The sequence below is a fragment of the Abramis brama genome (assembly GCF_963993115.1).
Source record: "Abramis brama genome assembly, chromosome: 4".
In the NCBI taxonomy this organism is placed as follows: Eukaryota; Metazoa; Chordata; class Actinopteri; order Cypriniformes; family Leuciscidae; genus Abramis; species Abramis brama.
The window spans coordinates 52530356-52548249 of record NC_139966.1 but is presented as its reverse complement, the minus strand read 5'-3'; the positions used below and the strand labels follow the sequence as shown (position 1 = coordinate 52548249).

General features: G+C 35.9%; 2 protein-coding genes and 2 long non-coding RNA genes across 7 annotated transcripts in view; 2 read left to right on the top strand and 2 right to left on the bottom strand.

Annotated features, from left to right (window-relative positions):
• The first annotated feature begins 1210 nt into the window (after positions 1-1210).
• On the top strand, positions 1211-17804 carry LOC311081335. Of its 2 annotated transcripts, XR_014605854.1 has the most exons (4): positions 1211-1800; positions 2506-2607; positions 3386-3462; positions 17691-17804. It is a non-coding gene; the product is annotated as an uncharacterized lncRNA (long non-coding RNA). The 2 variants fall into 2 exon arrangements; XR_014605855.1 differs by lacking the exons at positions 3386-3462; positions 17691-17804 and adding an exon at positions 2786-3373.
• LOC311081334 lies at positions 7308-11104 on the bottom strand. Its single transcript, XR_014605853.1, has 2 exons — positions 10994-11104; positions 7308-7762 (listed from the first exon to the last, which is right to left on the bottom strand). It is a non-coding gene; the product is annotated as an uncharacterized lncRNA (long non-coding RNA).
• ndufa5 (NADH:ubiquinone oxidoreductase subunit A5) lies at positions 11052-12325 on the top strand. The gene is made up of 5 exons (XM_084111876.1): positions 11052-11146; positions 11521-11565; positions 11744-11860; positions 11962-12027; positions 12153-12325. The coding sequence occupies exons 1-5, from the start codon at positions 11126-11128 to the stop codon at positions 12252-12254; spliced, it is 351 nt and encodes a 116-aa protein (XP_083968002.1). The 5' UTR covers positions 11052-11125; the 3' UTR covers positions 12255-12325.
• Positions 14032-17894, bottom strand: part of ptprz1b (protein tyrosine phosphatase receptor type Z1b) — a 35745-nt gene continuing 31882 nt past the window's right edge. For all 3 annotated transcript variants that reach the window (XM_084111874.1, XM_084111873.1, XM_084111875.1), the window contains 2 exons: positions 17700-17835; positions 14032-14944 (listed from right to left, as the gene is read on the bottom strand). In XM_084111874.1, the coding sequence (XP_083968000.1) occupies positions 14810-14944; positions 17700-17835 (271 nt within the window). In that variant the 3' untranslated portion in view covers positions 14032-14809. The remainder of the gene's footprint in view (positions 14945-17699; positions 17836-17894) is intronic.

The window sequence follows — 17894 nt, the reverse complement described above, 5'->3', positions numbered from 1 at the left end:
CTCCTACTTTGCCTTGAAGATATCAACTATCCTGAATACAACTGGCAAAGCTTTTTTTATTCATCATTTTGTAAATTTAGTTTTAAATTTATGGTTAATGCCTTACTACAGATTTCAAATCCTATTGTTTTTTTTCATTATATAAAATAAAGCTTATCCAAAAACACATTCCCCCAGTTTCACAGACCAGGCTTAAGTCTAGTCTCAGACTAAAATGCATGTTTGAGCTGTTTTAACTGAAAGCAACTTGCACTGGCATATCTTAAAATAAATGTGTCATTGTTTTGTCTCAAGATGCACACCAGTAATGTTTTCTTCTAAGGCACGATTGTAAAAGTTACGTAAATGTCCTGGCTTAATCTAAGCCCTGTCTGTGAACCGGGCCATTTAGTAGGCTCAGGAGCAACAGCGTAGAGTTTTAATGATGGAATCCTGAGTTTAAATCACACTATTGATTGTTAAGTTACTGGCATGAAAGCTAAAGACGACTCCAACATCACTGGCTTAGTGGATAAAGTGGTGTGTTATTATCCTGGAGACCCGAGTTCAAATCCCACTAATGCTTATGTTCAATTGTTGTCCATAAATCCAACAAAGAGTCCCAAACACCAGCTCTCAGTGTGAAAGCCATGGTGGGCTACTGGTTAAACACATGTTCTCTGGTGATGAAGCTGCGATAGAGACGTGTGTTCATACCCCACAATCAACCAACAGAGACTCTGGCAAAGCTTTAACTGCTTTATTGGACAATCATACAGGTCAGTGGTCAAATACAAGTTCCAGCACATCATCCAGAGCTTTGTGTTAAATGATGAATAACTTCAGCAAATGTTGGACCAGAATTTGAACCAGAACTTTCTGGTTTGAAAGGGAGACAACTATCCACTGAGCCACAGAGCCTGAGATACAATGATGATGTTTTAGATTTAAAGTTTATCTTAACGTATGTTTAAGCTGGGTAAAAGACGGTCATCATTGATTGACAACTCATTGACTACTCTGCAAGATTGTTTGTGTATTTATTTCTGGACTAAGTATTTCTTTAGATTTATTATTTAATTATGAAAAAACAAAGCTACTCTTATAGAAATGTTTTTTTTGTTCTGTTTTACATCTGACATTGAAATATGCAAACTGATATATTAGCTAATATACGCTATAATACATTTATTGTAATTTAAATTATTCTTTGTGTCAACTGTATCAGTATCTGTGTGTGATTTTGTTGTCCTGTCTACTTTTTAAATAAATAAATATATTTATATATGCAGAAAAGTCAGAAGATCTAAAATAGTTTCGCCCTCCTGTGGTGATTTGTGTGAATTACAACGTTGCAAATCGAGTTTAATAAACTTAAATGGATTTTTTTCTTCTGTCCTTCTGTTAAAAACACATTCATAAACATGAAAAACCAGACTTTCTAGTTCAAAGGCAAACAATTATTTTCTGCGCCACTGAACTTATATCTAATGCATGTATATGAAGTAACTTAGGCTCAGGCTTTGTAAAAGATGATCTGTATCTGGTCTCAGATGTGATCTCGCCACTATAATCCGACAGTAAAGTGCAGTTCTTCATCTGCTCCACTAGGCGGCAGAAGCGGGTTCTCCTTCAGTCTGACACTTCTGCTGCTTGACAACATGACGCTTGATGACAATCACAACAACAACACGTGCAGATCCTGCAGATGAGATGACAGCTCTTAATGTCACTTTAACTGCACATATTCCAGCTCAACTGCAAATTAAAACGACTCACAGACGGATAAAATGAAGGAAACGAGTGTCACGAGACTCACCTGTAAGTAACCTCTCGCATAAAGTCAATTTCTCTTGTCAAATGACTTGCTCGCTCTATCAAATCAGTCGCTAGTTGTAGCGTTACCTTTTTAGTCTCTGAATGAATCGCCCTCTGATATTCTCACTATAAAGTGTAATAAGAAGGACTATTGCAGTGTTTTCTGGATTGATGTGAGAGTCAGCAGGAGTTGTGTGAAGCTCTGATGTTCTCCTGCTGCTTCATGCTTTTCTAACTTACTTCCTGTTATGACTGGGATATGATAGTAAAACACAGCCTTTAAAATGGTATTTTAATTCAAAATGTCATAATACTACAGGCACGAAAGAATGAAGTCAAGAGCAGTGTTTAGACACTTTGCTCTTGGTTTTCATTGTGTATCATTTCTGTAATCTTGCTCTGATGTTTGTAGGTCTGTAGATTCTTCTGCCATTCTTTGAATGAGGAGTTTTTAGTTTTATTCAGTGTTTTCTTCATTCTGTGGCCTGGAAGACAATAATTGAATAGCAAGTAATTGAATTCAACGAGAAGAACAGTAGATTGACTGATACAGCATTAATGATGTATAACAGATTTAATTTTAGACTACTATAAATCAATGATCTATATAATGTCATTCTATATAGATCAGTGCTATAAATTCAGATTTTTTTTATTTTAAGATATATAGTGTGTAATGATGTGTTTGTTTATGCCGTGACTCTACAGAATCAGAGATGTGTTGTGGAGCGTAAACCCGGCCAACAGAAGCAGAGCTCAGAGTCGTGTGACAGACATCGACTGTAATGACGGACTTCTGCTCATGGACAGGTGTGATGTGTGATTGTGTGTTTTACTGTGTTAAACATGTAGGTTCCCATCACTTTCTTTTTGAAGGGCCTCCTCTTTGAAAATCAAATGAAGGGAACCTAAACAGGTGGAGAAGGGAAATTTTTTTTTATTAACTTTTATTATTATTTTTTATTTATTTATTTTTCGTGCCCAAAAGCATAACCACTGCTGGTGACTGTGCCGGAAGCTCCGGGGGGAGACCGCACTGGTATCCCCCGCTCACACACACCACACACACTCCTATTGCAGAGACCCGGCTGGGATTGAACCAGCAACCTCTGAACCCGTGAGGCAGCGCTCTTACCTGTAAGCCACAGATCTCTTGTCTGTTCATGTGAAGGAACTTCTATTTCACTATTTACTTGTATGTGACCTGTGATTTTTAAATAAACCAGTTAAAGCTTTCATTTGTGTGATTTGAACCCACGCCTCAATCACAGTCTTGTTACCAGAGAACATGTGTTTAGCCACTTGTGCCACTGTGACTTTCACACTGAATCCTGGAGTTTGGGCCACTTTGTTGGATATAATGCCAAATGTACACACAATCATAAGAATTTTCAATAAGAACTTTATTCACTTTACATGCCAAACTCAAACTGATAACAGTAAATATAATGTCAAACTGGAAGTATTAACATATGTCATCTTATATTTATGAACTATTATTTAGACTAACTTTTCAAATCTGATGTTACTATATATGAAAATACTATTTGGAGTAACGTCTGTGTTTATGTATGTCTGTATCCAACAGAATAAGGGATGTTTGGAGCGTCCAGTCAACAGAAGCAGAGCGTGTGGACAGACATTGACTGTAATGATGGACTTCAGGTAACTCTTCTAATGTGTGAATGTGTGTTGTTGGCTTGTAAATTTGTAGGTTACCATAGTTTTCTTTTTGAGGGGTCACTCCTTTAAAATGCAAATGGTGGTAACCTAAGTAGGCGGGGAAGGGATGGAGACCTAACTCGTCAAACAGGGAGATATGAACAAGATAATCTTATACCATATTGAACTCGCAGAGAAAGGAAATGTGTCCCATTACATTACATTGGGGTTTCCCAAACAAGGGTTCGTGAAGGAATTTCAGGGAGTATCTAAGTTCATGAACAATGTATAGTTTTTTGCAATGGGGGTTGAATCATTTCGATTGCAACTGTATACACACACACTCACAAAACAATATTGGCATTTCCTTGTTTGCAAGATGTCTAGTGTTCAGAAGGTCCAGATTTATGACCGTCTGTTGGACAGCAGAAAGTCTTTTTGATTGAGTTTAGAGGAAAAAGTCAAAGCTAACACTTGTTTGGACTGAGCTTGTTTTGTCTGCTTAGGAGTTTTGAACCAAAATCAAGAATCCAATAAGTTCTGATATCTTTATCAAACACAAACTCAGCATTCACATTCATCTCAGAGGTAATCGCTCAAGTTCTACATGGTGCTTTGGAAGCGCATGGCCTGGTTTCTGCCATCTTTGCTTCATGGTCACATGGTTCCAGAACATTGTTTTGAGCCAATCACCTGAGTCATAATTGTCATGTGACTAATCACTCCATATTTGAACTCCTAAAACACTGTTAAGATTCCTATACATCTACTATATAATGTCATGATGACATATACTTTTTATTATAGACTAATTTTATTTTGAAAGATAAGTGCGCCAGGAGAACTGTCGGAACTGAGTCGTCTTCGGTGGTTCAGTGGTTGAAATACCGTTGCTAAAGTAAAAGGTTACTGGTTCTATTCCAGCTTGTTGTGGTTTTATACAATTTCAGATTCAGATTTCGAAAGACAAACGTACCAGGAGACCTGATTTAATTGTGTTGTCTTTGGTGGTTAAGTGGTAGCGGTACCGTCACTGAAGCGAAAGGTTTCCGGTTCTGTTCTAGCTTGTTGTTGCGGTTTTATACTCTGTTGTGATTTCAGACTCCGTTTCAAAAGATAAACGTACCAGGAGAACTGTCAAACCGTGTTGTCTTCAGTGGCTCAATGGTAGCGGTACCGCCACTGAAGTGAAAGGTTTCCAGTTCTATTCCAGCTTGTTGTTGCGGTTTTATAATCTGTTCTGATTTCAGACTCCGTTTCGAAAGACAAACGTACCAGGAGAACCGGCCGAACTGTGCAGGCGCTGGTGGCGCAGTGGTATAGTCATGGTATAACCTTCCCAAGGTCCATGGTTCGAGCCCGGGTCAGGCGTCTGTACACCCAAAAAACCAAAGGGGGGGGTAGTGTGTGTGTGTCCCCCCCCCCGAGGTTTCGGAGTGCCTGTCGCTGCGGTTATGCTGCTTCGCGCTTATTCGTGAAGGAATTTCAGGGAGTATCTAAGTTCATGAACAATGTATAGTTTTTTGCAATGGGGGTTGAATCATTTCGATTGCAACTGTATACACACACACTCACAAAACAATATTGGCATTTCCTTGTTTGCAAGATGTCTAGTGTTCAGAAGGTCCAGATTTATGACCGTCTGTTGGACAGCAGAAAGTCTTTTTGATTGAGTTTAGAGGAAAAAGTCAAAGCTAACACTTGTTTGGACTGAGCTTGTTTTGTCTGCTTAGGAGTTTTGAACCAAAATCAAGAATCCAATAAGTTCTGATATCTTTATCAAACACAAACTCAGCATTCACATTCATCTCAGAGGTAATCGCTCAAGTTCTACATGGTGCTTTGGAAGCGCATGGCCTGGTTTCTGCCATCTTTGCTTCATGGTCACATGGTTCCAGAACATTGTTTTGAGCCAATCACCTGAGTCATAATTGTCATGTGACTAATCACTCCATATTTGAACTCCTAAAACACTGTTAAGATTCCTATACATCTACTATATAATGTCATGATGACATATACTTTTTATTATAGACTAATTTTATTTTGAAAGATAAGTGCGCCAGGAGAACTGTCGGAACTGAGTCGTCTTCGGTGGTTCAGTGGTTGAAATACCGTTGCTAAAGTAAAAGGTTACTGGTTCTATTCCAGCTTGTTGTGGTTTTATACAATTTCAGATTCAGATTTCGAAAGACAAACGTACCAGGAGACCTGATTTAATTGTGTTGTCTTTGGTGGTTAAGTGGTAGCGGTACCGTCACTGAAGCGAAAGGTTTCCGGTTCTGTTCTAGCTTGTTGTTGCGGTTTTATACTCTGTTGTGATTTCAGACTCCGTTTCAAAAGATAAACGTACCAGGAGAACTGTCAAACCGTGTTGTCTTCAGTGGCTCAATGGTAGCGGTACCGCCACTGAAGTGAAAGGTTTCCAGTTCTATTCCAGCTTGTTGTTGCGGTTTTATAATCTGTTCTGATTTCAGACTCCGTTTCGAAAGACAAACGTACCAGGAGAACCGGCCGAACTGTGCAGGCGCTGGTGGCGCAGTGGTATAGTCATGGTATAACCTTCCCAAGGTCCATGGTTCGAGCCCGGGTCAGGCGTCTGTACACCCAAAAAACCAAAGGGGGGGGTAGTGTGTGTGTGTCCCCCCCCCCGAGGTTTCGGAGTGCCTGTCGCTGCGGTTATGCTGCTTCGCGCTTATTTTTTGCTACGTTTAATAATATAATAAATAAAAACCTTATTATTAAAAAACTTTTTTTTTTTTCTTTCTGGGGCGGGGCGGGGCGGGGCGGGGCGGGGCGGGGCGGGGCGGGGCGGGGCGGGGCGGGGCGGGGCGGGGCGGGGCGGGGCGGGGCGGGGCGGGGCGGGGCTTTGACTTTTTTTTCTTTTTTGGACTGACTTTTTTTCTTTTTCATTTTTGGACTTTTTTTCACTTTAATTTAGTAACAGTTACTTTTAACAACTACTAAGTAACAGTTACTTTTAACAACTACTAAGTTACTTTAGTTACTAAACTAAGTAACTAAGTAACTAAAGTAACAAAGTAACAGTTACTTTTAACAACTGCTAAGTAACAGTTACTTAAAGTAACTAAGTAATTAAAGTAACAAAGTAACAGTTACTTTTAACAACTGCTAAGTAAAGTTACTTAAAGTAACAAAGTAACTAAAGTAAAGTAACTAAGTAACAGTTACTTTTAACAACTGCTAAGTAAAAGTTACTTTTAAAAGTAACTAACTAACAGTTACTTTTAACAACTTACTTAAAAAGTTACTAAAGTAACTAAATTACTACCTGTGTGAACTTCTGACAGTTCTCCTGGCTAGTCTAGTTAAGTTAGTTATCTTAATTTGTTTATTAGCAATTTAATCATTGCTAAACTTAACTAAGCCTATTTACACTTTACCTATTAAACACTCACTATATTTAAACTGTTAAATAGAAGTCAGCTTATCAAAATTTATAAATTTATAATTCAAAATGTATCGTTTATAATTGTGTCTGTGCTTAAGGATCAACTGATGGTTGAAGATCTTTATGCAAGAAATACCTCAGAGTTCTTTCTATCCTCTCTTTATGATGTTCAGCAGGCAGTTTATATGATAATGTTGTGTTTTATATTCTCTCGATGTTGAGTTGTGGGTTCCCATCATTTTCTTTTTGAAAAGCAAGTGATGGGAACTTAAATGGGTGGGGAAGGGACAGGGAGTGAACATTTTTATATGCAATTAAGTTTAGAGAGTCTCCTGAAGAATTGTCCAAAAAAGCCAGTTTATGATTTGTTGAATTATGCAACTTAAAGAAAAAGAAAAACATACGCATGTTGAGCATGTAGTACACATGAAATGCATCTGTTTATGTGCCATGCACCTTATTCTGTATCAAGACACAATTTTTATTGGGCAATAGAAAACTTCTTGTACAGGAGTTTATTACAGAATATTACTTTTGACAAATCATATAAAGGGATATAGCAAGATATGCTGTTTTTTTTAACACCAAACTGCATGATACTGAAACTCTCCACATATTTTGTTGTAAGCCCTGAGACTGAAACCTCCATCAAGACATTAAAAAGCCAAGCTTCGGCCAATGAGAAAAACGTTCTGCACATTAACGCATCTGAGGACTAAGCTGAAGCACAGAAACACTGCCTGCACATAAGACGGTCAGAAAGCAGCATTTTAGCCATAGATTTTCAGATCCTTGGCCGTGAGCATCGCTGTGACGGGGTGCATTGCTCCACGGTGCTCCTTAAAAGTCTTCACTGCCTCGTCGGTGTACTTGGAGAAGTTGTAAACTTCCCTAAAAGGGAAAGAGAGAGAGAAGGGTCAGCAAGTGCACTTTTGAAATGAAGAGCTCTCGACAATTAAAAACAGAAGTTTATGTTATGTGCTTTGAGACACGAGGTAGTTTAACGCAGTCTATCTTTATTTTTTTCTTCTTGCAAACGGAGTATGTGTGAAACGGGCGTTACAATAAAGTGCAGTCAGACAAACGGCAACATCTCTTACCACTGCTCCATCTGTTTTCCTGAAGTCAAAATACTTCCACACCCATGACTTGACGCCGACTGGAGTGTGTAACATTTCACTTTCATTGCCAGCTCGCTCTGACGGTTCCATCGCTCTTGAAAGTGGACTCAACAATGTGTGTGATAGACTGTGAAACGTAAGTAACGCGTGTGAAGCGGTGTGAAGTAGAAGACAATAATGAGGTTAGCGCCACCCGGTATGGAGCGAATTATGTGCCATAATTAAACAAACAAATCCAGCATTTTGCAAACAAACTCGATCTACTTCGCAAAGGAAAACTCGACTCGCAAACAAACAGAAAGCAATGTGCAAGTACAAAGGTCAGTTTGAGTGAAAATGCAGTGGAGTAACAAATAAGTATTGTGTTTTACAAATATAAATAAATGAGCCAAGATAATACTAAAATAAATTTGTGAGAAAATCAAGCCGAAAGATCTCATAAAAAGCCAAGTGTCACACAATCATAACAGACAGATATGCATTTGTGTGGTATTTTCATTAAGAACTTTTATTAGCTGCATTAAATATTACATTATGTCAGAGTTTCCCAGACTGGGGTTCATGATGGAACTGCAGGTGGTTTGGGAAAAGCTATCAAGTAATGAAATTAAATAAACAATTTTAAAATCAAAATAAGGCACACAAAAAAAAGAAGTCATGTGACCATTAACAGACATTAGAGAACCATGAACTTAATTTAATTATCATCATCATTATTAGCATTATTAAAAAAGTAACAATTAATAATTAACAATAATTAATAAAAGTAACTATAGTCTGATTATGAGTATTTTAAAATGTAATATAGTCTAATTACAAATACTTAATTTTTAGAATCTGATTACGTAATCCAGATTACATGTAATGAGTTACATGTTTTATACCCCGAGTATAATTTAAATTGAGCTAAATCAAGGAGTTTATAAGACTGGTTTATTCTTTCTATAGACTTTAGATAATCAGCAATATGCGTTCACACACATAACTTTATTTGAATGTTTCAAATAATATGCGTTGACAAATGATTGTATTTGAGTGTTGTATTGATATAACATGAAATGCGCAGTGACATCATTGCGTGATGAAGTAAGGAGCCGATGAATCGTTTTGTTTACTGGTTCACTGAAACGAATTGTCCGAAAGAACCGGTTCGCATAAATGAATCGGACTTCACATCAATATGTATAAATATTGAACACTGCAGCTCTACAAAAGCATGAAGCAGCGGGAACATCAGAGCTTCTCACTCCAAACATCAATCCAGTAGATTATTACCAATAATTAATAGTAAGACAACAACAACAAAAACCACCATTCCTTATTATTCTACTTCATAATATGAATATCAGTAGGGGATTCATTCAAAGATATAGGCTGTGTCAAATCAACCAAATTTCAGAAACCTAATTTTTTTTTATTTTGTTCATATATATTTTTATTACAACAAGTAATTAAAATTACTTTAGAAAGATGGAAGCATCATTATTTTATTTTTACAGGTCTATAAGTGAAATCTGTTAGCGTCCGTTAGCGATCTTTTTTGCATCATATGCCAATGCCAATGGTGGTATGATTCAGTTACGCTGCCTTCACACTGGCAGTTGAAATCAGCTCCATAATAAGCAATACGCCCCCAGCGGACGTCGTACTACACTGATGAAAAGCTTCGGAAGCGAGTAGAACAAAAATGGCGGAGAGATTAACGGTTGATTTTGTCAGTGTCAGAATGTACAATTCTGTATGATCTCTCTGTTGAGGGGGTTAGAGACAGGCTGCTGCGTGGAGGAAAGTTCCCCAGGAGGTTGACATGTCAGGTCGGCTAAATGTGATATAGTGGTATATAGGGCTTTTAATTGTATTAACTGCCTTAATAACGTTAGAAAATCAGGAAAATAAAAAAAATGACATGACAACTTATCGTTATAAAATCATTATTTATTTTATTAAAAGTTAAGAATTCAGGTTTGTTTATCAGTACCATAGCAACGCTAACTTCCGCTGGAATTGTCGGTTTTCGCAAGAGTTCAATTTTTTGCACGCATCCGGATGACCAACGGACACGATTTTTTTCGCACCGCACTCGGACCCATTTGCATGCGGTCTGCGAATCTCCATAGGGAATTAATGATTTCCGGTCGTTTCGTAGCCGTATCGGAGCTGATTTCAACTGCCAGTGTGAAGGCGGCGTCAGACTCCCAAGACAAGACGATGCTCACCCGACTGGCCAATAGGAACGTGGCCCCGCCCATGACACAATTTTCACAGCGAAAGCAAAATCCTGACACGAGAGCAAGAAACTGCATCAAGAGCAAAGAAAAGCGTTTTGAGAGAAACACTTTTTTCCCCCTTTTTTTTAGAGAAAATGTTTTCACACTGATAGCAAAAAAGTGGGAGTTTTTTTCAAAGTATTTTGAGAGAGATTTTTTTTCTCAGAAATAATTGTAAAAATTTCGAATGTATTTTTTTTATGTTCTATGAGAAAATACTTTCAAAACTTTTTTTAGTCTCAAATATTATTATTTTTTGCTATTGGTATGAAAACTTTTTCTCTCATGAAATGCTTTTTTTGCTATCAGTGACAGTGTGATAACTTTTTCTCTCAAACTTTTTTTTCTTCTCTCAGATCACTTATTTTCTCGCATGTAATAAAGACACAATTCTAGCTCCATAATGGTGACAGTTCCAAAATAAATGGCAACAAAAAAGCACTTCTTGTGCTTTTCCCGATGTTTACATGCCTGTAACTCACGAAATGTTAAAGGTGTCCATGAGTAAAATTGGTCAATCGTACACATTTTCAGTGGTCAAAAAACAAATATGGGTCACTTTACAAACAACTAATCCTTTTGAGGCATATTGAGAAACTGGAACTCGATGGATACATCCAACCATCTCTGATACATCTATGCTGCTTATAAAGCGATCAGATGAAGGTATCTCATCACAGGAGACAGGAGGCGAAGCTTACATTGGATTAGGACGTGCCTTGATGCTTTCCTACCTTGGAATGCATCAATGAACCTCTGAAGACAGCATTTATAAGCTTTCGAACGCAGCCACGAAGATATGAGCGAGCACGGACGTCACACTCAGGCGACGGAAGTTGCGTCATTGAATCGCAGCTGAGGAAGAAATGGCTGGTTTGATCAAAAAGGTACGTGGGGAGGTCATGCAAATATATTAATAAAAACTAGTGAAATGTATCCGTAAATGAAGCTTGTGTCTATACCAAGGCTTTTAAATATTTCCGCCTTTTCTGTACGTTTGTCTTTAGTCTTTAAATGCATTAGCCGTGCTTTGTTTTGGAGGATTGTAATGGCTGAATTATCTTGTCTGAATTATCACTATGTATATACACAGTGTGTGACTATATATATATATATATATATATATATATATATAGTTGTGGTGCTGTAAATGTCCTGCATGGGAAATCAAGTTGTGCATTTGACATTTCTGAGTTAGATTTATACGAAAATGCACATGTGCAGTAATTTCTTAATATCTTATTTTTTGTCTTATTTTTAGACCACGGGCTTGGTTGGCCTCGCAGTCTCCCACAATCCACATGAGGTGAATGTCTCTCTTGATTTAGTTTTGATTCATTTTATTATTCATCTCCATTCTGTACAACAGCCTTTTCTTTCATACAAGTAAAATGTTTTGTTTGTTTATTGTGTGTTTTAAGTTCGAGGAATTGTACATATTAGTTCTAATGCAATCTATTGAAGAGTTGTTCTCTTCCCTAAAGCGTCTTCGGATTCTGTACACCAAGATCCTGGGCTCTCTTCAGACTATGCCTCAGGACGCTGCCTACAGGAAATACACCGAGCAACTGATCAGCGAGAGGTTCAATCACGTCAAAGCCGTAAGACATGTCAAATGTAGTAAAAGACTGAGATTTAGATTGGCTTTAACTGTTGAATCTCTTGTGTTGATTTGTATACATGTAATTTTTGTTCTATAAAGGAGCCAGATGTGGAAAAGCTTGAAAAGAAAATCAACGGTGGACAGATTGAGGAGGTCATTGCACAGGTGAGAAAATGCCTCTGGGCCATTACTGTCATTAACTGAGTTTATAGAAAATGAATACTCTGAAGCAACATTGGAACTGTTTGTTGTACCTCAGCGGTTATTGTGTCCGTCTCGTGTCTCCGCAGGCTGAGGCTGAGCTGGCCTTGTCCAGGAAGATGACGGAATGGAAACCATGGGAACCACTCGTAGAGGATGCACCGACCAGCCAGTGGAAATGGCCCATCTGAAGTCCTCATGATGTTTATGTTCATGTATATACTATATTATATTAAATAATAAATAAACACTGTCCGTTTAAGTCGTGCATTTGTTTTACTGTTGTTATAGATTGGAAGTTCATTTTTAATTTCTTCATTTCTAATACATTTAATTGATTTCAATACAAAATTTATACAGAGGTGGACAAAGTACACAACTTCCTTACTTGTGTGAAAGTACAAATACTACTGGTCAAATATTACTCCGTTACAAGTAAAAGTTGTAAAGACTGATATATACTTAAGTAAAAGTACAGAAGTACTTGAGTATCAAAAGTAAATGTCAATGCATTGTTTTATTATTGTTGTATGTAATACTTCCAGTACCTTATGCCCTTTGAAGCAACCTAGTGAATATACCTACCAGTTTGTAGTATCTGTGGAATTAAGAGCTTTTTGAATGTTATAAAACCTATAGAAATTAAACAACTGAATTGACATAAAAAAGACAGCCATAATCATCTTCTTTTTTATGTATTTAACACTCCTACCACCCCAACAAAAGAAGTACACATCTTATGTAGTGGAGTAAAAAGTACGATATTTGTCTTTCAAATGTAATGAAGTTAAAGTAAAAAAGTTTCCAGAAAATATAATACTCAAGTAAAGTACAGATACTCAGAAAAGTGTACTTAAGTACAGTACTCAAGTAAATGTACTTTGTTACTGTCCACCTCTTAATTTATATTCAATTTTAATATTATTGAAAAGATCATATCAGAAATATGATAAATCTATTGCAGAATCAATCATTTTTTAATTTTTCTTTCAAATTGGTGACTTGAACAGGCAATGAGACGACACTTGCCTCAGTGAGGGACCTTTCGACTAAGAAAAAGTCTATAGATTATTATATGAAATGAATTGTTTTTTGCTCACCAAGAAAATAAGAGAACACTAAATTTGTAACCTTGTGCCTACTTTGTGCAGCAGCACTTGGAGTGAACTCAAGGTCCAATAAAAGCTGAAAATGAATGTCAGAAGTCAATAAATAAATAAATAATCTGAATAAAAAAAATACGGTCATAAAAAGAGGTTAAGAAAAAGTAATTAAAGCAAAAATATTCAAGTTTTAGTTCTGCGTTTGATTAACGTGCCTATGGCCATTAATGTTTTAAGTTAGAATTTATTACATGCAGTCTAAAATACTTATACAATAATTAGAAAATTGTTTAATTTGTCACACTGCAGGACATGTCAGATTTGTAAGATAAATAATAGTGATTGGAGAAACGAAGATTTTCGAAACTTTGAATCAATTGAACCAATTGTTGGCAAAATGATTCACTGTTTCGAAGCGCTTGACGCTGGTGACCCCTGCTGGTCAGAACCAGTGTAAATGCAGCGAAAACAAAGAGACTTTTAATTTGAATTATACAAATTTGTCATTAAATGTCTACAATTTATTAAACTGATCCGAGATCAAGTAAAAATCATATATAGACAGCCCCTAAATTAAACAGTTACGAAGCCTCGTTTACTGAAACCACGAGACTGGCAGTTTGTCTGATACGCGCTCCGAATCGCTGCTTCGAAACAAATGATTCACAAAAGATTCGAAGCTTCACGAAGCGTGTTTCGAAAGCGTCCATCACTTCTAAACAACATATCATCAATACCATAAAAAAAAGGGGGGAAGAGCAATTATAACAAAATGTTTACATATGTGTGTGTCAACTACCACCTACATTTTGTGGTTAAGCAGTCTGGATGCCCATTGGAAAAATGAAGGACACTCTGAAATGCCTTTGAGAATGTAGAAGAAATTGTTTTGTTTATTTTTATTGTGCTTTCTTTATTTTATACAAGTGCGTCTTGTGTTAGTTTTTGACCAAAGGCCTAAAAGATTAGACAGTTTAAATAAAGGTTGATAAATATGGAGATAAATAACTGAATGGTGAGATTCGCTGCTGATTAAGATCTTAAAGGATGCGTTAAGAGAAATGAGCAAATGTATGAAAATGTCTGTTACAACACATATCAACTAGTTAATTTGAAAAATCATTCAATTTCTATAATAAAAAAATGAAGCCTTCAATTGCTACAATAACAAAAGCAAACGTAGTAAAAAAAAGAAACTAGTCATATAAATGTATTTTGGTCTGTCGGTGAGACTGATGTTTTATATATTAGAATCACACGTCTCTCTTCTGTTCTAGGAGGCTACATTCAAGAGCGCTTTTTTTCTATCTAAAGATTTTTTTTTCTTCCCCAAAATAGATACCGTATGAAATCCTTTGCCCTGCTACTTATAAATATTTCATCAACAGTTATGTCCAACTAAACCTAAGACACCACCAGCAATACAGAAGTCACTGTTTTTTCCAAAGAGTAGAAATTTTGGCATTAGTTACAACAATAATATTATATCAAAGTACAAAGGTAACAAAAAGGCACAATAAAAGACCAAATTACAGTATATCCTGTACCCATATAGTCCGTGTAGAGACTTTGGGAGGGTTTCGAGCAAAACTACTTTCTCTTGATTCAATGTACAATTCTCCTTGTGTGAAGGGTCTGTATAGCTACATGAGAGACTCCAGGCTCTCCGATGGGTTTGCGGGGACCGTGCCGTTGTTTTCCGAGTAGTGAAGAGCTCTCTCATCCTCCTTAGTGCTCACCAAACTCAGGATCGCTTTGTAGAGGAACTGATACTGTTCCTAAACACACAGGAAGATGTCAAGCATGCACATTTTATCATTCATATCTTAAAGTATAAATTGCAAAAATGATTTTGTTACTTAGGATTTTTTTTCTTGTTTTATGGAAGCTTGTTTCCACCACAGACCTCACAAACTTTTTTCTCACAATTCCGACTTTATTTCTCGCAATTCTGAGTTTATATCTCACAATAATTTTTCTCTCACAATTCCGTGTTTATATCTCACAATTCTTACTTTATTTCTCGCAATTCTGGGTTTATATATATCAATTCCGAGTTTATATCTCACAATTCTGACTTTTTTCCTTGTAATTCTGATATAAACTATTTGTAATAAAAAATATTAAAATTATTATAAAATATTTGCCAATGGGGTCAGGAAAAAACAAACACATAATTCAAAGGGAAAACAAGATTATTCTTCTCACCTCATTTGCAGATATTTTTTTCTTGTTTTATTCAAAAACTCACTTTTGATACATTTTTCAGAAAAAAAAGGTTTAATTTTACTTCTCAAGTAAATGTATCCTGACTTATATATATATCAATTCCGAGTTTATATCTCACAATTCTAACTTTTTTTATCACAATTCCGACTTTATTTCTCGCAATTACGAGTTTATATATTGCAATTCTGACTTTATTTCTCGCAATTCCGACTTTTCTCTTGCAATTCCGAGTTTATATATTGCAATTCTGACTTTATTTCTCGCAATTCCGAGTTTATGTCTCACAATTATTTTTTCCTCACAATTCCGTGTTTATATCTCACAATTCTTACTTTATTTCTCACAATTCTGGGTTTATAGCTCACAATTATATTTTCCTCGCAATTCTGGGTTTATACATCACAATTCCGAGTTTATATTTCACAATTCAGACTTTTTTCTCACAATTACGACTTTATTTCTTGCAATTCCGACTTTTCTCTTGCAATTCCGAGTTTATATATTGCAATTCTGACTTTATTTCTCGCAATTCCGAGTTTATATCTCACAATTATTTTTTCCTCACAATTATTTTTTCCTCACAATTCCGTGTTTATATCTCACAATTCTTACTTTATTTCTCACAATTCCGGGTTTATAGCTCACAATTATATTTTTCTCGCAATTCTGGGTTTATATATATCAATTCCGAGTTTATATCTCACAATTCTGACTTTTTTCCTCGTAATTCTGATATAAACTATTTGTAATAAAAAATATTAAAATTATTATAAAATATTTGCCAATGGGGTCAGGAAAAAAAAACACATAATTCAAAGGGAAAACAAGATTATTCTTCTCACCTCATTTGCAGATATTTTTTTCTTGTTTTTTGCAAAAACTCACTTTTGATACATTTTTCAGAAAAAAAAAAGGTTTAATTTTACTTCTCAAGTAAATGTATCCTGACTTACATATATCAATTCCGAGTTTATATCTCACAATTCTAACTTTTTTTCTCACAATTCCGACTTTATTTCTCGCAATTCCGACTTTTCTCTTGCAATTCCGAGTTTATATATTGCAATTCTGACTTTATTTCTCGCAATTCCGAGTTTATATCTCACAATTATTTTTTCCTCACAATTCCGTGTTTATATCTCACAATTCTTACTTTATTTCTCACAATTCCGGGTTTATAGCTCACAATTATATTTTTCTCGCAATTCTGGGTTTATATACATCAATTCCGAGTTTATATCTCACAATTCTGACTTTTATCCTTGTAATTCTGATATAAACTATTTGTAATAAAAAATATTAAAATTATTATAAAATATTTGCCAAAGGGGTCAGGGAAAAAAAAACACATAATTCAAAGGGAAAACAAGATTATTCTTCTCACCTCATTTGCAGATATTTTTTTCTTGTTTTTTGCAAAAACTCACTTTTGATACATTTTTCAGAAAAAAAAAAGGTTTAATTTTACTTCTCAAGTAAATGTATCCTGACTTATATATATATCAATTCCGAGTTTATATCTCACAATTCTAACTTTTTTTCTCACAATTCCGACTTTATTTCTCGCAATTCCGACTTTTCTCTTGCAATTCCGAGTTTATATATTGCAATTCCGACTTTATTTCTCGCAATTCCGACTTTTCTCTTGCAATTCCGAGTTTATATATTGCAATTCTGACTTTATTTCTCGCAATTCCGACTTTATTTCTCGCAATTCCGACTTTTCTCTTGCAATTCCGACTTTATTTCTCGCAATTCCGACTTTTCTCTTGCAATTCCGAGTTTATATATTGCAATTCTGACTTTATTTCTCGCAATTCCGAGTTTATATCTCACAATTATTTTTTCCTCACAATTCCGTGTTTATATCTCACAATTCTTACTTTATGTCTCACAATTCCGGGTTTATAGCTCACAATTATATTTTTCTCGCAATTCTGGGTTTATATATATCAATTCCGAGTTTATATCTCACAATTCTGACTTTTTTCCTCGTAATTCTGATATAAACTATTTGTAATAAAAAATATTAAAATTATTATAAAATATTTGCCAAAGGGGTCAGGAAAAAAAAACACATAATTCAAAGGGAAAACAAGATTATTCTTCTCACCTCATTTGCAGATATTTTTTTCTTGTTTTATGCAAAAACTCACTTTTGATACATTTTTCAGAAAAAAAAGGTTTAATTTTACTTCTCAAGTAAATGTATCCTGACTTAAGAATGTGTAGATACTGTATGTGTACTTGCAAACAAAACAAGAAAATCATTTACGAAACTTTGACGAATTACAGTCGTCTTACAATATCATCGAAGACCCCCGGCCTCATGAGGTTCATCATTCTGGCGGTCTGATAGACGTCCACACTGTTCTCCTCCTCCAGCTGGTTGACCAGGGTGGTCAGGGCACAAAACAAAGCAGCACTCGACCCTCCAGACCTGCACAGCAGACGCCGTGAGAAATCACATATCACTGACTAATATAACCCGATATGCAT